Source organism: Leopardus geoffroyi, chromosome A3 (genome assembly GCF_018350155.1).
Source record: "Leopardus geoffroyi isolate Oge1 chromosome A3, O.geoffroyi_Oge1_pat1.0, whole genome shotgun sequence".
In the NCBI taxonomy this organism is placed as follows: Eukaryota; Metazoa; Chordata; class Mammalia; order Carnivora; family Felidae; genus Leopardus; species Leopardus geoffroyi.
The window spans coordinates 108,439,350-108,463,338 of NC_059336.1; the positions used below are offsets into that span (position 1 = coordinate 108,439,350).

General features: G+C 38.0%; 1 protein-coding gene across 3 annotated transcripts in view; it reads left to right on the forward strand.

The window, feature by feature from the left end:
* MAP4K3 (mitogen-activated protein kinase kinase kinase kinase 3) overlaps positions 1-23,335 on the forward strand; it is a 205,493-nt gene extending 182,158 nt beyond the window's left edge. For 2 of the 3 annotated variants that reach the window (XM_045447057.1, XM_045447058.1), the window contains 8 exons: positions 3,026-3,084; positions 4,085-4,188; positions 8,897-9,068; positions 12,641-12,709; positions 12,794-12,886; positions 18,560-18,630; positions 21,174-21,229; positions 21,904-23,335. In XM_045447057.1, coding sequence (XP_045303013.1) covers positions 3,026-3,084; positions 4,085-4,188; positions 8,897-9,068; positions 12,641-12,709; positions 12,794-12,886; positions 18,560-18,630; positions 21,174-21,229; positions 21,904-21,991 — 712 coding nt within the window. In that variant the 3' untranslated portion in view covers positions 21,992-23,335. Of the gene's footprint in view, positions 1-3,025; positions 3,085-4,084; positions 4,189-8,896; positions 9,069-12,640; positions 12,710-12,793; positions 12,887-18,534; positions 18,631-21,173; positions 21,230-21,903 lie in introns of those variants that run through there. The other variant, XM_045447059.1, reaches the window with a different exon arrangement.
* The last annotated feature ends 654 nt before the right edge of the window (positions 23,336-23,989 follow it).

The following is a 23,989-nucleotide window of genomic DNA, read 5'->3' on the forward strand; positions in this document are numbered from 1 at the left end:
ATGGTAAAGCTTCAGTTAAGCATAATTTTTAGAATCCAGGTAGACTTCAATTTAAATCCTACATTGTTCACTCACTAGGTTCAGGACCTAGAATAAATTGTACAACTTCTCAGGATATTCATCTGTAAAATGGAACCAGTATACCTCTCTTGCAGATTGTTTTAAAAATAATAAATTATGTATGAAAAGTATCCACCATGGTTTCTGGCACATATTAGGCTCTTAAGAAATAGTCGTGTTATCATTATTATTAGTCATGGTAAATTGAATTGTGTCTGTAATGTACCCTAAAATATCTTACATTAAGTACATTGAGAATGTTGGTTCACAGGATTCTAGTTAATTGGGTGCTGTAAATAAATTTTTTTGCCTTGTAAAATCATAACTAAAATTAAGGTAATTCTATATGTAGATCACTGTGGAAAATTATGAGTTTTTATAACATTTCAGTGTGCTGCTCACAGCTCAGTTTTGAATCATTTCATTATCGTTAACTTCTAAGCTATACTTAGTAGTTGATTTTGTCTTGACTGTGTAGCATTCTTTATAATCTTTCAAAACCTTGCAGTCAATTAATCCTCCTGGGTTTGACAGATTTAGTAACTTAACCTCTAAGTTAACGTTGGGGGCCAAAGGACAAGTTCACAAGTGTGGACGAGGAACATTAAGTTGGTTGCAGTGGAAATCTATCAAGAGCTTGATTCAGATTTTTTTTAACTGTAAAAAGCACTTTGGTTCAAGCAGTTTACTTAATTTAAGGGTATGTGGATTTTTGTTTTATTTTAAACTGTATGAAATTCCAATGCCTATGAAAGGGGTATTTTTGTAATTATTAATGTAATTTATGAATTGGAATGTAAAATTCTCCCCAGTATGAACTTAGTCGAGAGGAACAATAGGGGCTTTAACCCAAAATTTGAATCAAGATATTCTAGATTGTCACTTTAGTCATTAGGTCCCTCAGTATCTGACTAATTTCTGTGTCACTGTTTAGGTACCATAGTATCAACAAAATTCTAATTCACACGGATAAAGTACTTACAAGTGATAACAGATTTTAACAACTTACCTTGCAAACTCAGAATACTCTTTAAAGTGATCCAGAATCATAAAAAAGAAGTAGATTTGTTTTCAAAGTTGAATCACTATGAATGTTGCAGTTAGGCTAAGACACTAGAGTAGAGTTCTTCCTGAATTGCTAACTGTATGATCTTGAGGAAATTACTAAATCTAAGCCTCAGATTTCTTTTTTCTTTTCTTTTCTTTTCTTTTCTTTTCTTTTCTTTTCTTTTCTTTTTTCTTTTCTCTTCTCTTCTCTTCTCTTCTCTTCTCTTCTCTTCTCTTCTCTTCTTTTCTTTTTTAGAGAGACAGAACACACAAGCGGTGGGTGGGGAGGAGGGAGAAAATCTTCTAAGTGGGCTCCGTGCTGAGCACACCCCCTAACCTTCAGATTTCTGTACTGTGACCTATCGCATGGCATTATCAGAGGGACTGACAGAACATGTGAAATTCATGGTAAACAATAAGATCTCAGTAAATGTTAGCAATAGTTATTATAGATTTTTATAAATACCGGCATATAAAACATATTAAAAGCTAAAATTACAATACCTCAGCATTATATGACTGATTATTACTCAGCTGCCAGTGTACAGTGATAGGAACATACATCAAGATTATTCTGAGCTTGGGGTGCCTGGGTGGCTCAGTTGGTTAAGCATCCAAATTGATTTCTGCTCAGGTCATGATCTCACGGTTTGTGAGATTGAGCCCCACATCAGGCTCCGTGCTAACAACGCAGAGCCTCCTTGGCATTCTCTCCCTCTTCGTCTGCCCTTCTCTCTCAAAACAAGTAAAAATAAACATTTAAAAAAAAATAAGATTATTCTGAGCTTGTTTGGAATGGCATTGCACATCACATACATGCTCTACAATTCTGTTACCAGCAAAGGGCAACTCTGTTTTGTTTTTTTTAAAAGATGTGCAGAGCAATGGCCTCTAATATGTGGCGAGTTTACACATGTAAAAGAAGTTTATGTGTACAGAAATGGAGAAGTATAATTTGAGGCTAGCAAAACTTGGTACGTTAGCAGTCTGTTATATTAATTTTCACTATAAAGCCATTTGAGTTCGTGGGTATTTTTTTTAATTGTAGTTTAAAAAACAATTTTAAATGGATTTTTACATATTAAGTTTGAATCACCTGTTTGCAGAACCCGTAAAGGACCTTAACAGAAAATCTGTATCTCGTTCTTCCTGAGCAGAGAAATAAAAATGTCTAAAAAAAGTTCTTATAAATTGTTTTAGTGATAAGACAATGTTTTACATAGCTTAAATTTATTACATGTGCTAAAAAATATCTTTCCCCCCAGTTTATGGCATATCTTTTTACCTTTTTAGTGTTATCTTTTGGTAAACCAAAGTTGTTAATATATTCAAATTCATTCAACAAATTGCCACCTGTAGTTTGAAGTGGTAGGGATCCCTAAGTAAAAAAAGTATCAGTTACGTTTATTAATATTGGGGTGCCTGGGTGGCTCAGTTGGTTATGTGTCTGACTTCAGCTCAGGTCATGATCTCGTGATTAGTGAACTCAAGCCCTGCATTGGGCTGCTTCAGGTGAAGCTGCTGTCACCACAGACCCATCTTTGGATCCTCTGTCCCCCTCTCTCTCTGTCCTTCCCCGGCTCACACTCTTTCTCTCTCAATAAATAAACATTAAAAACAGAAGTTTATTAATATTTTCCTGTATAGTTTGTTTCTTTTTGTATTTTTTAAGGAAATCCCATGGTTCTATTCTTCTAAATCTAAATATTCTATAGTCTTGTTTTTTATACTTTAATAAATCCTTAATCTATTTGGAATTGATTGGAAGAGGGATGAGAAACAGATCAAATATATTATTTTTAATAGATTACCTATTATGTCAGCACCAGTTTTTATTCTCCATTCATCTGTAATGATACTATTATCATATACTAACTTTACCTACATGTATTATATATTCATTTTCATTTACATTTAGGAAATTTGCTGTATCAGCAAAAATCCCTGAAACCAAGTGGTGTCAGAAATGTTGTGTTGGTAAGTAAACTGTTCCATAGCACGTAGCTCTCCTGCTTTGCGGAGCGAATGAGAAAACACTGTGAGGCTCATTTTTAAATCTAGTATGAAACAGTACTTCTCCAGGGTATTCTGCCAGTGATAGTTTATTTTTACCCCTTGAGTAAAACAAATGTGTTGGCCATCCAGTCTCCGTGTAGACTAACCCTATAATATAGTACCTTGTACATAACAGTTGTTTTGCAAATTATTTATTGACTGGATAAATGGAGAAAGTAGGATGACTTTATTACAGCACTTTATCACACCCTGTTCTCCAAGGGGCCTGTTACTTGTCATTCACATGCTGCTTGGTAATGGCTTATGAGACTGCATTTATTCATTCAGCATATATTTTCATGCCTTTAATGTGTGAAACCTTATGCCTGTGGTGTGAAGGTTATAGTCTCTCTGTTCACACACACGACCCCGAATCCCTCCCCACCCCCATAACAACCAGCTGTTCTATTTGCACCAAGCAAAACCAAAAAAATCTTTTCCCTTAAGATCTCTTCCCTTCAGAAACTCTGAGGCTTTGTTTTATTGTTTGTAAACCTGTATTTTGAGATTTCATTAACGTCTTCATGCTGTTGCAACCAAAGCATTACTACCTCTGAACATTACTACCAAAAGCATCCTTAATCACCTGTCCCTAAGTGTGCTGTAGCCCTTCCCGCCAAATCTTCTTAGGACCCTTCCTTTAGGGTCCTGCTGCCTCACCTAATCTCCCTGCTCCCATGAGATGCAAAATCTTTCTTCCCACCCAGACCCCAAAACAACCACCAGTTTCGTTTGTGCATTAGACAGAAATCCTGCAAGTGATGAAGGAGTTTCCTGCTGTTACCTGAAAGTTTTTTCACCCTCTAGTCTAATTAAGAAATTGACCTAGCAGCCAGCTTTTGTTTGTTCTCAGAGCTTGCAACTACTATCCTAAGGATTTTGTATCATAAGAGGACTTACATACACTTTTTTGCCTTGACAGTGCGAAATCCTTACACAGGCCATAAGTACCTATGCGGGGCGCTTCAGACTAGCATTGTTCTATTAGAATGGGTTGAACCAATGCAGAAATTTATGTTAATTAAGGTAAGCACGAAAAGCAATCTAAGTCATTCTTAGTATAAAAGCTTATAAATGAAATCAATTTTCTTGTTCCTGTTTTTTTCCTTAAAAAAAACCAACAACATTTTTTCCCATTAATTCTCAAGTTAATGTCATGATTTTGGATTATGTGGCAGGGTGGTGAAAGTCTGCGTGTGTGTGTTAATCTCCTGCCTGGGTATTACATCTCCACTTCCAGTGTCAGTCACGAAAAATAGTGAGACCTGAGAGTCCCCTGTCGGGCCACATCTTGTGCACTTTCTCCGTAAGATCGTAAGGAAATGAGTTGGCCTGATACAAGTTTCAGAAGAGACTAGAGGGATGGTTCAGGGAAATGACAGTAGGAGCTGGAAACAGGGTCTCACATACACAGTCGGATATCCAGAACTGGAGGTGTTAAAAAGCAGTGAAATGCTGTTCCAGTATACCCTCTGGTTGACCGGCTCCATCACAGCAGGAAAATAACCTACAGGTTGGCGTTTGGCCCAAGAGGACAAGGGGTAACCATACTGAGAAGGAAGTTCTTGATCTGAGTTACATGCCTGCCTGCTGATTTTGATTTGCCCAGGCTTTCCCATGAATGGTTTTTTGGTGACTGAGTTTCTCTAGAATCTGTAATTAATGAACATTCTTTAAAATATCTAATATTACTCAGCAATAACTTTAAATTGGAGGAAAAACTAACTCAAAATGTATGAAGTACAGGTTCACTCACACCAAGGGACTGCCAAAGGAATTTTTTAAAGCTGTTTCCTTTGCTATTTTATGTAAATTAAGTAGTCTTAGTTTTTTGAGCATTTGAGATCTCCATAGAAACTGGGGTCAGGAGGGGCGCCTGGGTGGCTCAGTCGGTTAAGCGTCCGACTTTGGCTCAGGTCATGATCTCACAGTTTGCAAGTTCAGGCCCCACGTTGGGCTCTATGCTGACATCTCAGACCCTGGAGCCTGCTTCGGATTCTGTGTCTCCCTCTGTCTTTCTGCCCAACCCTGCTCACATGCTCACTGTTTCTCTCACTCTCTCTCTCTCAAAAATAAACATTAAAAATTTTGAAAAAAAAAAAGGAAATTGGGATCAGAATATAATTGGAGTGGATTCTTCATAAATTTTATAATACAGCATAATAAAAGCTTCCTTTTATTTAAATTTTATAAGTGACTGAAATCTATTTTTAATTTCATATCACTATTTGTTAACCTCAAAATTAACTAGGGCTAAAGAAATGAAAAAATCGTTTCAAGAATTTTGGATCCATTGAGGTGGTGTTGCCACAAATCACTGAAACAAAAATTCTTTAAACCAGAAGCTGCAGGGGAAAAATAAATAGCCTTAAGAACTGTCTAAAGCAGAGCTTCTGAATCAGCCCATTTATGGCAAAAATTGCTATGTCCTCAGCTCCTCTTTGTTCTTCCCCATTTCACAAAAATACACCTTATCATAAATGGAAGAGTAAAGTGTACATGGTTTGATTTTTCAGCAGCCCTCCCCTTCCCTACCCCTTCCTTTCCCCTTTTAGGTGTATTTTAGGTACATCTTCCCTATTCCTTTCATTCTTAACCTCTGGTAGAATGAAAAATAGTTTCATCATATCAGTGTTCATATCATCAGTTAATAATCTGATTAAACCATAGGATGAATGAATTTTTTGTGTAATTTGATATGTTATACCACTTACCCTAATACACAACAAAGACTCTTTTCTTTGTTAAAGGAATTTTAGGTATGAAGAGCATGCAGGAGAGAATGTATAAGACATGGGAAGCTTAAAAATTACCCGTCCACATTTTCTCTCTTCCAAGTGGATAGTCCCAAGGAGCCTGGCCCTGGCTAATGAGGCCTGTTGCCAGAGTTCAAAGATACTAGACTTACAGTATAGTCTCCCTCAAGACTTCACGCCCTTCCCACTTTCCCCTTAAGCTCCCTGAGCTCTCTGTAGGCTCTTACTCTCCTCCCTGAATCTTAACCCAGCTCTCCTTCCCCTGCCTCTCTGCTCCAAGACCCTGTGGATATTTTGTTTCTGTATTTGACATTGTTGTGCTTAGTATTTATGATGTTGCTTTTCTACACTCTTACAAGATGTGCTCAAAAACACTTTTATCCTTTATTCTCCTCTTCATGACATTTTTGACAGTTTTTTATTTATTAGACTACATTTTCATCATAAAAGTTGTAAGTTAAAGACCTCCCCAGCAAACAATTATGTACTTACTACCAACCAGGCACAGTGCTGTTTAAGGAGACAGAAATGAATAAGATATGGTCACTGCCCTCAAGGACCATCACCAACAGCAACTGGATGTAAAGCTTTTAGACGGGAGTCCTCTTCTGTTAATGACTTAACACATGATTATTAGAAACTAAATAGAAATATTCAGAATCTCTTGGTTTTCTTATTTGCTGACACACACACACACACACATAAAGAAGCACTTTTTTACTGTACTGCTCTTACCACATTTCAAAGAGAATTATTTTAAATGTTTTACCTTATTAAAAATATGACAGGGATGCCTGGGTGGCTTGGTCGGTTAAGCGTCCGACTTAGGCTCAGGTCATGATCTCACAGTCCGTGAGTTCGAGCCCCACGTCGGGCTCTGTGCTGACCGCTCAGAGCCTGGAGCCTGTTTCAGATTCTGTGTCTCCCTCTCTCTCTGCCCCTCCCCTGTTCATGCTCTGTCTCTCTCTGTCTCAAAAATAAATAAACGTTAAAAAAAAATTAAAAAAAAAATATGACAGATTTAGGGGCGCGTGGGTGGCTCAGTCGGTTAAGCATCCGACTTCGGCTCAGGTCATGATCTCGCGGTCCGTGAGTTTGAGCCCCGTGTCAGGCTCTATGCTGACAGCTCAGAACCTGGAACCTGTTTCGGATTCTGTGTCTCCCTCTCTCTCTGACCCTCCCCCGTTCATGCTGTCTCTCCCTGTCTCAAAAATAATAAATAATGTCTCAAAAATAAATATATGACAGAATTTATCCAAAGCCTCTCCCCAGGTAAAGGGAAAGCTTCTAAAGAGAGGAGGTTTGGGGAGTGTTGATGAAGAAGTGTCTGTACCCATGAGATGGAGGCACTCTGGCAGTCACAGGGAAGGAAGGAATACGGGAACAACAGGTGCACATAGAGCTTCACCTTCTAGCCACAAGGACCACATTGTGTTTCCTAACACTTGTGTGTGTGTGTGTATTTTCTGACACTTTTAAGAATAATAGTTATGGTGGACCTATTTCACCTGTTTTTCTCCAGAATTTATTTTCTTCAGAATTTACATGTTGCCAGATTAAAAAATAAATCAAATTCAGTAACTTTGTTAAATACTACCAATACTAACCTTGGGGGAAATTAAATGAAGTTACAGCCCATTCATGAGAGCAACAAAATCTAAAACATACTAAGAGTGGACTTACTACCGTATGGATAAGACCCATATTTTTTGAAAAACAACCTTTTCTGTTGTGAGGAATATCATCAGCACCTCTGAACTCCCCATGGCACCCCATCCACTAGGAGTCAGTTCCCTTATTTTCCATTTTCACTTTATAAACGTACACCCCTAAGCCCCTAAAATTAGAATTAATTTTACCTGATTCTTCCCCAGTATGTAAGTGGAGTCATAAAGTATGTATTCGTTTGTGTCTGGCTTTGGTGCAGCATTAGATTTGTGTAGTTGTTGGATATGGTTCTAGTTTGTTCATTTTCATTGCTCTGTGACTTCCCATTGTGCAAATAGGCCGTAACTTTATCTGGCTGTTGTTGATGGGTATTTGAGTTACTTCCAGTTTTTTGTTATTTGAACAATATTGCTGTGAACATGTTTGCATCGTGTCTCCTGTGCCTGTGTGTGCTCGTATTCTCTAGAAAGGATAAGAGTATTGCAGGGCCCTGACACTCACAGATAATGTAGTCAGCCAGCATGGCCTTCCCTGCTTATGCTCCCATCACTTGGTGAGCACTCGTCTGCTCCTCCTGGTAATACTTGTTACTGTCACTTGTTTCATTTTAGTCAGGGGGATATGGATCTTATCTCGTGGTTTAATTTCCTGATTACTGAGGATGTTAATGTTCTCCATCTATTTTCCCAAACTTACAAAATATGAATTTATTTAGTCTCTTGGTTGCAATGTAAGAATAATTTTGAAATAATGTAAAGGTAAAATTGGTTGCATCATAAGTGAGTTAATGAATAGCATCACTTGCGCCAAGAAGCTAAATTTCTCTTATTTATGGGGTTTTTTTTTTTTACTGTCCACACTTAGGATTGTTTCTTGCTAATTAGCATTTCTGTGCTCTCATCCATGTTTGCTCAGTTGGATAAGAAAGCAGGGAAATATAACTGAAGCAGCATCCAATGGGGAGACAGGAGACTTTGCAACAAAGTCTGGGGGACCCTGGGCCAGTCCCCAGATTTCTGGATCTCGGTTGCCACCTGGGTTGGACAGGTGATTTATAAGTTCCCTTCTAGCCCTAATGTCTTAAAATTGTGTGATTTTTAACTTAACAACATTTTACAGTGTTAAACCTCAAATCAAATACTTTATAATTTGTGTTTTTCTACATACCCAGAGTTTCTGTGACAAGAAGCAGTCCTAATAGTAGAGAGTTATTTTCCATGTGTTTGTAGAAGTAAAAATTCTTAGTGCTCTCGTGACACTATTTGGCTTCCGTTTTCCTTTGTTTAATGTCCTTTTGTTTCTGTGTCTAGCACATAGATTTTCCTATACCTTGTCCGCTTCGAGTGTTCGAGATGCTGGTAGTTCCCGAACAGGAGTACCCTCTCGTCTGTGTTGGCGTCAGCAGAGGGAGAGACTTCAACCAGGTGGTTCGATTTGAAACTGTCAACCCAAATTCTACCTCTTCGTGGTTTACAGAGTCAGGTTGGTGACTTATTACTGAGTTATTAAGGCCAGTACATATCAGTGGTTCCCAAACATGAGTACGGATCAGAATCCCCTGGAGGCCTGCTGGCCCCCACTGCCAGAGTTCATCTGGTAGATCTGGAGCAAGGCCTGAGAAGTTGCTCTTGTGTGTGCTCCCAGCTGATGCCGGTGATGCTGACACAGGCACCGCCCCGTCAACTGCACATACACAGGCCTCAGGCTGAGGAAAGGTGATCTAAATAAAAGCAAAAACTGCATTGAGTCTATTTTCCATCATATTCTGGTAATTGAGACACAGGTACTATGCAATCACTTTAATGAATTTTTTAATGATTCGTAATTAAGATATAAATATAGCTAAACAAAAATATTTGAGGGTGCTTGAAAATCATTCTTTTGTACAATTTGTTTTCTTAAATTTTGATCTGCGTTGCCCAGTGGCGTAGCAGATCCTTTCTTCATACTAGTATCTTGGGAAATATTATTTCCAATTAATTATCTTTTTACAGAAATTTGATTATAGTTTGAAACCTCCAATCTTGTTGGTGTAGTCAGTACATATCGGTAAAACTTATGTTTCGTGGTAAATAAATCTGATTCAACTTTTTACACTTTAAAAAAAGTGACCTGAATGGTCTTTTTTTTCCTGATTTTTAAAGCACTGTGTTTATTATGGAGCGCCTTTTGATTTTTTTCCCCTTTAGAAATAACACTGCACAATGTTTTGCTGTAAAATAGACAGTGGCCATTTAAGAAGGCAATTTCATTATTTTTTTTAATGTTTTATTTATTTTTGAGAGACAGAGAGAGAGAGAGAGAGAGAGAGAGAGGGAGAGCATGAGCAGGGGAGGGGAGGAGGAGGAGGCAGAGAGAGGAGACACAGAGTCTGAAGCAGGCTCCAGGCTCTGAGCCGTCAGCACAGAGCCAGACGTGGGGCTCGAACTCATGAACCATGAGATCATGACCTGAGCCGAAGTTGGACGCTTAACCAACTGAGGCACCCAGGCACCCCAAGAAGGCAATTTTTAAAGGTCTTGCAGAGGCCTTTTGTCAGGGTCTTTGGGTTCTTAGGGAAATATTAAGAAGACAATTGGCCGATAAATATTGATTAGTCAGGAGTTTGTTGGAAGCCTGAAAGAGTGTTCACAAAAGGAAAAAACTTAGAGTTGTGGGTCTTTCACACTGAAAAAAAGTCATCGCAAACACATTCACAAAAACCTAGAGACAATTACATGACTTCCTGAAGCCCAGGAAATTTGAAACAGCTTTCCTTTAAGGACACATTGTTGAAGGAAAACATGGCTGGCCCTTGACAATGTGATGTGGCTTCCTTGGCTCCCTCGAATTCTCTGTTCTGCATTCTCTCTTAGACACCTATCTACCCTTTCAGACAGCAGGTGCACTCCTGCTTTCCTGATCTCTTCCTCCCTGCTTAATAGGCATTGTTGGGTGATTGATATTTTATTGTTAGTGGATTTCAGTTAATACCTTATTTCTCCCAAGCATTTTAATTTTAAATCCTTTTCTACTAATTGTTGAATGAAGGGCCTGATTTCTGCGCAGAAGAATTTTGTACAGCTGTGTGGGTACCTTCATTCTAAGGAGCTTCTGATTTCATTCTCTTACTGTAATGAAATCACTTTATTAGGAGTTGGGTTTTTTTGTTTTTTGGAAGTTTTTTTTGTGAATTAACATTAGATTTCCTTTTTTCTTTTTTAATATAATTGATTATCAAATTGGCAAACATACAGTGTGTAATGTGTGCTTTTGGTCTCGGGTAGATTCCCGTGGTTCATCGCTTACCTATAACACCCAGTGCTCATCCCAACAATAGAAACTAAGTATGATAACTACAGTTCATCTCTGGTTTTGAGATGCTAAGGTAAAAATTGAATGAGAGAAAGTATGGTTAGAGTTTTGCATCATATGAAATTCTGAGTCATTGGTTTCCTAAACTGTGTTGCACTGTACAGCCCACCTGGGAAGTTTTAAAACTCCTGATACCTCAAGTCACATATGCCGCCAATTAAATAAGAATATCTAGACGTGGCAGCTAGGCATCAGTATTTTGTAAAGATCTCCGGGTGATTCTAGTGTTTGGTAACTAATTGATACAAGCAGTTGGTAAAATCTTATTTTCCTGACTTTCTCTCTGGTATGCTAGCCTGGCTTCCTGAACTGAAGTCGATTGTATAGATATGTTCAGATTGTTAATTTTCACCCACATATGTAAGAGCTACAAAGATCTGATTTCCAGGAGGCCTGTTCCGTGTCCTTTCAGCTCTGGTTGGTTACAGACGTACCAGGTCTAAAATACATTTGAAGGTCTAACGGCAGGCCTTGGAGATGTCCTAAGACTAATACTATAGGAAGTAGAAAACAGTAACTGTAGGTCATCAGACCCACTCTCAAGGACACGTAAGGCCAGAAACAAAGGCCTGTAGATCAGCAGTTTCAGTTTTGATGTTCTTACAAAGTTTGGGGTAGCCTACTTTTCACTTCATGGAAAATCATTTAAACATTCTCAGTTTGGGGGTGCCTGGTTAGCGTCCAACTCTTGATTTCGGCTCAGGTCAGGATCTCGCAGTTCATGGCTTTGGACCCCACATTGGTCTCTGCGCTGATGTCATGGAGCCTGCTTGGGATTCTTGTCTTCCTTCTCTCTACCCCTCCTCCACTTGTGCTTTCTATATAGATACAGATACAGATCTATATCATATATATGTGTGTGTATATATATGTATGTATGTATGTATATATTTATTTATTGATAAATATAATATTTTTTTCAAAAGCATTCTTGGGGTGCCCACATGGCTCAGTCAGTTGAGCGTCCAACTTTGGCTCAGGTTATAATCTTGCGATTCGTGAGTTTGCACCCTGCGCCAGGCTCTGTGCTGACAGCTCAGAACCTGGAGCCTGCTTCAGATTCTGTGTCTCCCTCTCTCTGCCCCTCACCCGTGCGCATACGCACGCTCTCGCTCGCTCTCTCTCTCTCTCTCTCTCTCTCAAAAGTAAACAAACATTAAAAAACAATTACAAAAAAATTCCCAGTTTATAAGAACTTTGATAAATCTTAATTAAAAAAATGATGCCTGTTTGCCTTTTGATAATATTTCATACTTCTCAAAATACTTCAGTGTTTCTTTTAACTCATTGGTACTTGAAGTGATTTGTCTTTCTGATTCATTCACTCAGTAAATAATTATTGCATGTGGTGCTGGACACTACCATGTGATATACAAAGCAGTCCCTGGCCTTCTGAGCTTAAAAGCAGAAATCAGTCATAACTATAATATACAGGATTAGACTCCTGATTTCACATATGAGTGAAAATAATGACATCACCAGCAGTAATGACAATAGTTAGCGTTCCAGTGAGCCCTGACTTCCTTCAGCACTTGCATCAGAGTTTAGACCCAAGCAGCCTGGCTCAGCCAGTACATATGTATAGCTAAAAATTTAAGTCTGTTTCAGATTCAGTGATGTTCAGAATTCTTGTTTTTAGGTCTCTGTGCTTTCAAAATTACTTTTTTTATGTCAGTTTATTGGGTTTGTTTGTGTTACAGATAGCCCACAGACAAGTGTTACTCACGTAACCCAATTGGAGAGAGATACCATTCTTGTATGCTTGGATTGTAAGTTTTTATTTATGAACATCTTATTTTAACACCTTCCTTTTATCTTAGTTTCTGAGTGACTCTCCCCCTCCCCGTCTCTAGGTTGTATAAAAATAGTAAATCTCCAAGGAAGATTAAAATCTAGCAGAAAATTATCATCTGAGCTCACCTTTGATTTCCAGATTGAATCAATAGGTAAGTGCAAGTTTTGTATTTCTGGTTTGATTGCAGTAAGAGCTGCTTAAAATATCTTACCTGATAATTATCTGAGATTATAGAAATATATTACTAAGAATACATTTTTTACAATACAGGGCATAATGAATATGCAGTCAACATCAGTCTTCACTTTTATACATTCTCTAAAATAGTTTAATAACTGACATCTAGAAATAATGTTGTCCTCCTTACAGATTTGACATTTCAAAAGAAATAAATACCATTTTTCATAATACAGGAATTTCCATTTCCTCCAAACTCCTGTGGAGTTTCCCTATAAGTACTTTAAAATTTAGTACTTAGCGTACTCTGTTGTACTTCTGCTGTTGTATCTGCTGACCAGAGCAAAATGTGAAAATGGCAAGAAGGAGATTCCATTATCTCATTCTCACATTTTGCTGGACTACGGTGTTTTCTGAAAAAGGATTTCTTATATATTCAGTATTCTAAAATTATTACATTCCAGGGGCATGTGGGTGACTTAGTCAGTTATCTGACTCTTGATTTGGGCTCAGGTCATGATTTCATGATCATGAGATCCAGCCCTGTGTTGGGCTCTGCACTGGGCATGGAGTCTGCTTGGGATTCTCTTCTTCCCTCTCTCTCTGCTCTTTTCTCTCTGTTTCTCTTTCTGTCTCTCTGTCTGCTCTTCTCTGTTTCTCTTATTTATTATTAAATAATAAATTTATCTATTAAATTAAATAAGTAAGTAAATATTAAAATGATTACATTCCAGAAAAATGAGGTAAAAATGATCACAGATGGTGCTGGGAATATGAATGAGAGCTAATTCAGTGTTTAACTAGGCACAATTTTTTTGTTCTTCGTTATCAATGAAAGATATTTGCACATATATAAAGAGGGTAGGGCCAAGGACAGATAGTTCATTTGTTTTATTCCTGGTTCTACTTTTACTGTCTCCTCCAAGTAGAATGCCCTTCTTCCAGCAAGAAAATGCTGATAATAAAATGAGAGAAATCTCTTCACGATTTTAAAATGGAATCTGTGCAGGACACCTGGGTGGCTCAGTCGGTTAAGCGTCTGACTTTGGCTCAGGTCATGATCTCACGGTTTGTGGGTTCAAGCCCCACATCAGGCTCTGTGCTGACAGCTCAGAGCCTGGAACCTGCTTCTAATTCTGTGTCTCCCTCTCTCCTGTGTCTGCCCCTCCCCTGCTCCTGCTCTGTCTCTCTCTGTCTCTCAAAAATAAAAAAAGTTAAAAAAAAAATTTTAATATATATAAATAAAAATAAATAAAATGGAGTCTGTGCTTAAAAACTCATAGCCAAAGCCAAAGAATAAGATAAATAAAGAACAGAAACTCAAAGCAATATGTAGGCCTGCTGTGCTTCTTCTGATAAAGAAGACTAAAAGTATCCTGTAGGAAGTGGGAGCCAGAGCCTGGCTCCTTGCTTGAGGTGCCTAGTAATCAAGACTCTCCCCACATAAAGCCTGACATCCTTATAGAAGACTGTTATCCACCCTTAAAAAGAGATAATCCCTATCCTGTACAGACTATTTCAGATTACTGACAAAGAAGGAATGCTGAACAAATCAGTGTTTAACACTGATACTAAAATCAAGCAAGGTTAGTATAGAAAACAAAAGAATCCATTCTCATGAAAGCAGAATTTGAACAAATCTGAAACAAAATAGTAAATAGAACTCCACACCATCAAGTATAATAGAGTTTATTTCAGGAAAGTAAAGATGGTTCAGCATCAGAAAACTTGTTTATGTAATATATAATATAGCACATTAAATATTAAAAGCAAAAAGTCATATAACTTTCAGTAGATGCACAAAAAAGCATTGAGTAAAATCCAGATCATTCATGATTTAAGAAAAAACTTCTCAGCAACTTAGCAATAAAAGGAAATGTTCTTCATCTAGGAAAGACTATTAAAAATATTCATGTTTGGGGGGCGCCTGGGTGGCGCAGTCGGTTAAGCGTCCGACTTCAGCCAGGTCACGATCTCGCAGTCCGTGAGTTCGAGCCCCGCGTCGGGCTCTGGGCTGATGGCTCAGAGCCTGGAGCCTGTTTCCGATTCTGTGTCTCCCTCTCTCTCTGCCCCTCCCCCGTTCATGCTCTGTCTCTCTCTGTCCCAAAAATAAATAAATGTTGAAAAAAAAAAATTTTTTTTTTAAAAAATATTCATGTTTGGGGCTCCTGGGTGGTTAGGTTGGTTGGGCATCCGACCCTTGATTTTGGCTCAGGTCATGATCTCATGGTTCATGGGATCGAGCTCCAAGTCTTGCTCTGTGCTGACAGTGTGGAGCCTTCTTGGGATCCTTCTTGGGATTCTCTCTCTCCCTTTCTGCTTCTCCCTCATGCACACGTGCATACTCTCTCAAGTAAATAAACTTTTAAAAAATATACTTAAAAAATAATAAAAAAAAATTCATGTTTCATGGTCAGATTCTGCCATTAAAGTCAAGAACAAGATAAGACTATGTGCTATCGTCACATTTGACATTGTCTTACTAGACAAGGAAACTATGAGGATTAGAAAAAAGTAAAAGATCCTTTTTTGTTGATGATATGATTATATGGACTGTATAGCTCTCTGAGTAAACTGCTGGAATTAGTAAGAGAATTCAGAGTTGCTAGATATGACTCACACCAATAAATAGCTTTTTGATATGCCAGTAATTATGAAATTAATAGAAAAAAGATCTCACTGACGATGGCAATAAAATAAGAAATTTGGAAATAAATGTAATCAAGATATGTTTAAGACCATCATCTAGGAAATTCCAAGTTATTGTTTGAAAGCATAAAAGATTTGAACAAATGAAGAACTATACTGTGTCTGTGAATATGAGAAAGGTGTCAGTTCTTTATAAGTTAAACCACAAATTTGGTTCGTTTAAATAAAAATCCCGGGGCGCCTGGGTGGCTCAGTTGGCTAAGCATCTGACTTTGGCTCAGGTCATGATCTCACGGTCCCTGAGTTCGAGCCCTGCATCTGGCTCTGTGCTGACAGCTTGGAGCCTGGAGCCTGCTTCGGATTCTGTGTCTCCCTCTCTCTCTGCTCCTCCCCTGGTTACTCTGTCTCTCTCTCTCAGAAATAAATAGACATTAAAAAACATTTTTTTTGAAATCCCAATAAAGTGATTTGTGCCACATGATAAGCTGATCTAAAAATTCATGTGACACACAAAAATAAATTCAAAATGGATGAAAGACCTAAATGTGAGACCGGAAACCATCAAAATCCTACAGGAGAAAACAGGCAGCAACCTCTTTGACCTCAGCCACAGCAACTTCCTACTTGACATGTCTCTGAAGGCAAAAGTGAACTATTGCAACCTCATCAAGATAAAGAGCTTCTGCACAGCAAAGGAAACAGTCAACAAAACTAAAAGGCAACCAACAGAATGGGAGAAAGTATTTGCAAATGACATATCAGATAAAGGATTAGTATAAAAAATCTATAAAGAACTTACCAAACTCAGCACCTGAAAAACAATCCAGATGTGAAGAAATAAGCAGAAGACACGAATTGACACTTTTCCAAAGAAGACATCCATTTGGCAGACATATGAAAAGATGCTCAATATCACTCATCATCAGGGAAATATAAATCAAAACCACAGTGAGATACCACCTCCCACCGGTCTGAGTGACTAAAACTTAACAACTCAGGAAACATCAGGTGTTGGCGAGGATATGGAGAAAGGGGAACCCTCTTGCTGTGTTGGTGGGAATGCAAACTGGTGTATCCACTCTGGAAAACAGTGTGGAGATTTCTCCAAAAATTAAAAATAGAACTGCCCTACAGCCCAGCAATTGGACTACTAGGAATTTATCCAAAGGATACAGGAGAGCTGATTCAAAGGGACATGTGCACCCCAGTGTTTGTAACAGTGCTATTAACAATAGCCAAATTAAGGAAAGAGCCCAAATGTGCTTCAACTGATGAATAGATTAAGAAGATGGGTGTGTATGTATATATGTATATATACATACACACGTACATACATACGTACACAATGGAATACTACTCAGCGATGGAAAAGAATGAAATCTTGGCATTTGCAACAATGTGGATGGAACTAGAAGGTATTATGCTAACCAAACTAAGTCAGTAAGAGAAAGATCTCATCATTTCACTCATATATGGAATTTGAGAAACATAACAGATGATCATAGGGGAAGGAAACATATAAATAGAAAGGGAGGCCAACCATAAGAGACTCTTAAATACAGAGAACAGGGGCGCCTGGGTGGCGCAGTCGGTTGAGCGTCCGACTTCAGCCAGGTCACGATCTCGCGGTCCGGGAGTTCGAGCCCCGCGTCGGGCTCTGGGCTGATGGCTCAGAGCCTGGAGCCTGTTTCCGATTCTGTGTCTCCCTCTCTCTCTGCCCCTCCCCCGTTCATGCTCTGTCTCTCTCTGTCCCAAAAATAAATAAACGTTGAAAAAAAAATTAAAAAAAAAAAAAATACAGAGAACAAACTGATGGTTGATGGGCATTAAGGAGGGTGCTTGTTGGGATAAACACTGGATGTTGTGTGTAAGTGATGAATCACTGGAATCTATTCCTAAAGCTAAGACTATACTGTATGTTAACTAACTTAAGAATAAATCTCTTTAAAAAAAAAAAAAGGGAAAAATAAAAATTCATGTGAAAGAGTCAAAGGCCAAGAACACTAAAATAAATTTGGATGGATACTTGCCTTACTCAGTATTGGAACTTTTATAAAGCTATAGTGATTAAGACAGTGTGGGATCAGACGGATAAAAAAGTAGAAGAGTGGCACCAGAAGAGAAGGCTCAGAAGTGGACCTACATGTAAATGGAAATTTATAGCATAAATAAGTCAATGGAAAATGGACTGTTCAGCAAATGATGCTGATGCAATTGCTTATCTGTAGGAAATAAAGTTAGATGTCTTCCTCACTGAATACACACAAAAATATGTATCAAATATGTAAATATTAAAAGCAAAACTAAAATTTTTAAAAAGTATGCCTGTGTCCCATTTATTCTGTTTCTAGAATTAGAAAAATTTGCACATGTATTAAAGAAGAGGTACAGAATGTTTATTACAGATCAAAAACCTAGAAACAGTTCAAATGTTCACCATACCCCATGTATGAAAGTCGGAAACATTTGATACAAAGTTTGATATTGTGTAGTAATAGTAAAAACATGCATGAGAATGACAAGCATCAAATTTATAATAGCGGATATGTCAGGGAGAAAGGAAGGCCTGGAATGGACAGGGCCAGCTGCTCGGGCTGTACTCAGGCACTGGCTGAATTTGGTTGTATTTTAAACGAAAGGCATATAATGGCAAAATGTCAGGATTTGAGAGTTGAATGGTAGATACATATGTTTCTGTGCTCTTCTCATGTTTTTCGGTATGTTTGAAACATTTTATAATGTCATTTTCTCAAAACAAAAAATTTCTGTAACAAAACAATATTTTCAATGAATCTTCTTTTTTCTTGCCAAAAGATGAATCAGTTCTGTCTGGTATATGTATATTTTTAATTTCATAAGTAAAGATGCCATGTAAACATGGAATAGCTGACATTAGTTCTTAATGGAAGTACTGCTGTGCAAGAAAGAGGGACAGAATGATGCTTATCGGCTGAACTTTTGTACTATTAACAGTAACTGAGCTGTTCTTGCCTGCTAGTTTGCCTACAAGACAGTGTGCTAGCTTTCTGGAAACATGGAATGCAAGGTAGAAGTTTTAGATCCAATGAGGTAAGTAGTCTTTTAAAAATTATGTCCATTAAATAGGCATGAAACTATCAGATTCTACTTCAAACAATTTTCTTTAACTTTGCAAAGTTCCTAATGGATACGAGGAATACTTGATATGCTCGCTGTTGATGTTCAGTGTATTCAGTCTGGTGACGAGGTTCATAGCGTGTGCTCTGCAGCCACCTCTCTTTCTGCATTCACCCAAACGACTTCAGTGCGCATTTTGTGTGCAACCACATACTCACTTTTATATTCGGGACAAGAATTTCCTAATACTGCTAAAAGTGATTTCCTCGCAGCTCTCCAACTCTCCCAGCCCATCCCTTGGAACAAGAGTGCAGATGCTGGCTCTCCCCGTCTTGAGGCACCATTTCTACTTTGGATTTCAGAAATGATAACCAGAGCAGGCTTATAAGTCAAGGATCCCACATTCCTCTCCAGTCACCTTGCCTCCTATTTCTCTTACCCTCCTTCACTTGGCATTTATAAGATTCTTTGCCCCTTTTTCTTCCTACCTAAATTTAACTCCAGGAACGATTTAACTCGCAAGTCTTGTGAGTCAGTTCAGCTCACCATTTCCACCAGAGAGTGCTGGGGTTACAGACATTGTACTTGGCCCCGAGAATATTATAGGCAAGTGAAACCAGAAACTCTCCCAGTACCCCCAAATCAGTCTCAGCAGTATAACTTTCACTTGAACATTAGAGGGAAACGAAAACCTTCGGCTCCTCAAGCAAGAAAGCTCGTTTATGCCCCAGTCTGTCATTCTGAGCTCAGAGCATTTCTGCTAACCAAGTGGGCAGTGTAGTAGAGCAACCGTTAGCATGAGTTCCAGAGTTGCGACGCCAGGTTCGTTTCTCCGCCCTGCAGTTTAGTACGTGTAGCCGTGGCATGTCACTTAGCTCCTTTTCATTTTCAAATGGGAGATAACAATCGTACTTATTACTTCATGGGATGATTAAGGGAAAGGAAGCATGTGATGTGATTGGCATAATGCCTGATTTACGGTAAGTATTCGATAAAAATCCAAGGAGCGCCTGGCTGGCTCTGTCGGTACAGCATTCGACTTTTGATCTTAGGACTGTAAGTTTGAGCCCCACGTTGAGTTGTAGAAGTTACTTAAAAATAAAATCTTAGAGAAAATACAGTTAGGGCTAATACGTTCCTAGCAGTAATTCCCACAAGAGGGTTCACTTCTCAGGAAGATGTTTTAAAATCATCTGTGGAAATTGAACAGGGAATTAAGAACAGTCAACAACTAATAAACACTAGGCAGAGAAAGAAAGGCACCATAGACAGGATACAAGAGAACAGTTTTTACAAAAAGACAATGTTGCCCCCAAAATCGCCTGAGGGGCTTCTTCAAAGTGCGCCGGCAGCCCTCACTGAGTACTGCTTGTCCAAAAACGTGTCGAAGATCAGTCATGAGCACGATTACTGAAGTGAGCATGTTGTATCCTTCAGGTGTGCTGGGTTCCAAAAGAGTTGAGAATCCCTGATGTTTCCAGAATAACTAATTGTAGAGGTACTAGTGCAATGGGGAGAAGTTACTGCCATTATAATTTGGAATGTTTCGCATTCAATAAGCAAAAGGAGTGGGTTTTTCTTTCTTCTGTAGACATATCTTTAACTCTCCAGCTGGTAATCGGTCACACTGAAGACTTCCAGAAGGCTGTATGCCATCAGAAAACACTATTTCAAGAGACTGGGGTGGGGGTGGGGGGGGCGGTGGATATGGGAAAGAAAAATCCTCTGTTGAGCACTCCCATTGCTAGGCATTATACCCACTGATACTTTTAAGAATACTGCACAAGACTACCGCAGAGTAGATATTTTCTCTCCTGTTTTGCAGAAGACAAAACCATTTTCAACAAAATTACGTACCTTGCCCAGTGTCATAGCTAGTAAGTGGGATTCAAATTCCAGTCTTGAGTTTGTCCCATCATGCCACACTGCAGCCTTTTAAAAGTAAAAGGGCCCGATCAAAGTGGCTTGCTGCTGCAGTGGCCTTGCTGTTAGCATTAACCTAACTGACAAAAGGTTTTTGTTAAATAAATGGACTGGGTGCTTGCTTTTAAAGTTTTCCCTTGAGGTCTAGAATTTTGTGTTGTTTTGTTATGTTTTTATTTAACTTCCGGTTAGCTAACATACAGTGTAATAATAGTTTCGGGAATAGAATTTAGCAGTTCATCACTTACATGTAACACCCAGTACTCATCGTAACAAGTGCGCTCCTTAGTATCCACCACCCATTTAGCTCCTCCCCCCTGCCCACCTCCCCTCCAGCAACCTCAAGGTCTGTAATTTAATAAGTAAATGGTTTTCCTATTCTCCTATTTTAGGATTAATTCGAAATTAGCCATGTTTTTCCTAGGCTAACAAATTGACGTATCGCTGTGCTGACTTAACAAGTTAACAGTCATATAGGGATCTGTTTTCATCTTAGGAATTATGTTTCTTTTTGATAGAGTTATAAATTAAATGCCCATATAAAATTTTGTGCCTTTAACTTTGGAAATTAAATTTATATTTTAATTGAACAGGTAACACAAGAAATTTCAGATAACACAAGAATTTTTAGGCTGCTTGGATCCGACAGGTATGGAAAGGGGTTGTACTAAAAACATAGTACTAAATGTGTTTTATAAAATCCAGCATGAAACTGATTTCATTTTCAAGGGAATTGAAATTTCTACAGTAATATATTCAACATTGTATTTTTCACACCAAAGAATCCCCAAGTCAGGAAGTTATAAAGCCTTTGAGAATGTACCTGCTGTTCCAAGTAACAGGAATATATAGATCTGTCAGTACTAATTTTGCATTACGGTGCTGTCCAAAGCGTGATTTACAGCACAAGAAAGAAGAAATACCATATGCTGACAAATAAAACGTTTTGGTTTTAGCGCCAGATAGAATTTTTAGGTTCTATTCTGATATATTTCCTGTTTCTTGAATGACAGATTGTTCTATACTTTATGAGAATTAAGTTCCCCCAAATTATTCCAAACACAGGTTTACCCACCCCCTGCTCCCTGACTCTTAAAACAGCACTGGCTTAGAGGTGGGAGGTGGTGGGCAGCAAAATTACTTACCGGAGCTGGAATTGGTTCTTTAACTATAATGATTTGCAAATGACGGTCTGCCCACAAATCAAATAAACAGTATTTTATAGAGGCATAAAATGAAGAAGTAATGGAATCTGTTTCTGCTGACATTAGTTTTCAAGAATAACTTTGTTCTCCTACATGTTTTTTTGTTTATTACTTTTAGGGTCGTGGTTTTGGAAAGTAGGCCAACTGATAACCCCACAGCAAATAGCAATTTATACATCCTGGCAGGTCATGAAAACAGTTACTGAGAAATGTTGTGCTTTGACAGTTAATGCCAGAAAAGAAGGACACTACCGCGGCAACATTAACGAATGCTTGAAGCTGTACAAAGGCTGCAGTGACCTGGCTTCAGTTACTTGTAATTTATTGTGGCATGAGACAAGATGGGGGAAATTTCTGTTTTAAGTGGTATGGATATATTTAGCATATTGAACCACACAAGTGCTTAATTCATTGTTAATGTAATCTTTGTACATATAGGCAGTATTTTTCTGTGAAACTTCATATTGCTGAAGACATACACTAAGAATTTATGTAGATAATGTACTTTTATGAGATGTACAAGTGAGTGTCTTATCTGTACAGATGTAAATGTTGATGAAAAATGCAATTGGGGTTAATATTTTAAGAATTCTTTAGTATATTCTTGGGTGTGGCTATATTACAAAACGGGATGCTGGCAATGAAACAGTACATTTAACACTATTGTATTTTTATTATATGTAATTTAGTAATATGAATATAAATCTTGTAACTTCCAAATTGTAATGGAGGCTATAATCATTTTATAATCTTGTTTTTAATTTTAATGCAAGTACACTGGTGTTTATATTTGCACAGAGTATTGATACGTGATGTATTAAGTCACAAAAGTAAGCTGTGACAATGTCAATATGCATTTGGCCCCACAACATCTTTTTTAAATGTCTTTGGATTGTTTTCTATGTGAAACAAACCAATTAACCACCTGTTGTAGTAACTGGTCTTTTTATATTTAAGCAGAATCCTGTAAGATTGTTCGTGCTTAAAAATATACCTTTGAAAAAATTTTGAATCACAGAATAGCGGTACCTATAATAGTGACGCTGCAATTGTTGTCAGAATTACAGTGTGCACAAAGAATAAATCAGCGTTACTAGAGTCCACACTAAACATTTCATATAGTCACGTTGAAGAACTATAACATTCCATCGAGTGGAGTGGTTCAAATTTCTAGTGGGATTTTTACTTTGGTTGGCCTTATTTTATGCTCGTTTTCCTATTTCTTTTGACTTAGAGTATTAATACATGGCCAAAATAATTTAGTTACTACCTCATATAAACAATATAATGGTTACTACACATCACAGGAACTTAGCTTTGGTTTAAAGTCATTTTTGATTGCTTTTTTCCAGTGGAATATGTATATACCAAGTTTTAGCAAAAATGCACACTCTGGCTCTTTTTTGGTATATGTTCTTTATATTTTAATGTGGGTATATACACTAGGAACAAACTAAATTGTGATTTATGGTCTTCACTTATTTTAATTGATAATGCTTTTAAATATGTTTTTGATTGTACATAGTGTAAAATAAACATGTTTTTTAACACACGGTTGTACAGTAGCTTGTTATCTGGCTTAATCTGTATAGAGTAAGACTAAAATATATTAAGGAGAAAAAAATGTTTACTTATTCTGCATACCCATTCTGGTCCCTCAGATCATATTTTTATTTGATCTGTCATCTCAGTTTCATAAAGGGGCATCATCTATAGAATCTTCAACTTTCTGATGAGGAAGATCAGAACATCCATAGTCTTAGGAAGCAGGTGTCGGCAAACATTCCTCATCCCAATCCTGCTCACCATCTGCTTTTTGTAAATAAGGTTTTATTGGAACACCACACCACATACTCGTTTATGTGTCATCTGTGGCTGGATTTGCTGTACAGTGACCGAGGTGAGTGGTTCCGAGAAAGCTGTATGGCTTACCGAGCCTTAAATATTTACCAACTGGCCCTTTATAGAAAATGTTGCCGACTCCTGGGTTACAGAAAGGAAGGGGACAGTGTTGGGGAATGCAGTTCTGGAGGTTAAGGAAGGGGACACTTGGGTGGGAAGAACTGGATTGTGTGTCATGAGACGCCATTTCTACTCTTGCTAGTTTCACTACCCTTCTCTGTGACTTTAGGTAATTTACTTGACTCTAGAACAGTTTTCCTTATTTAAAAACATGACTCTAAGTCATATAGGTATAACACTAT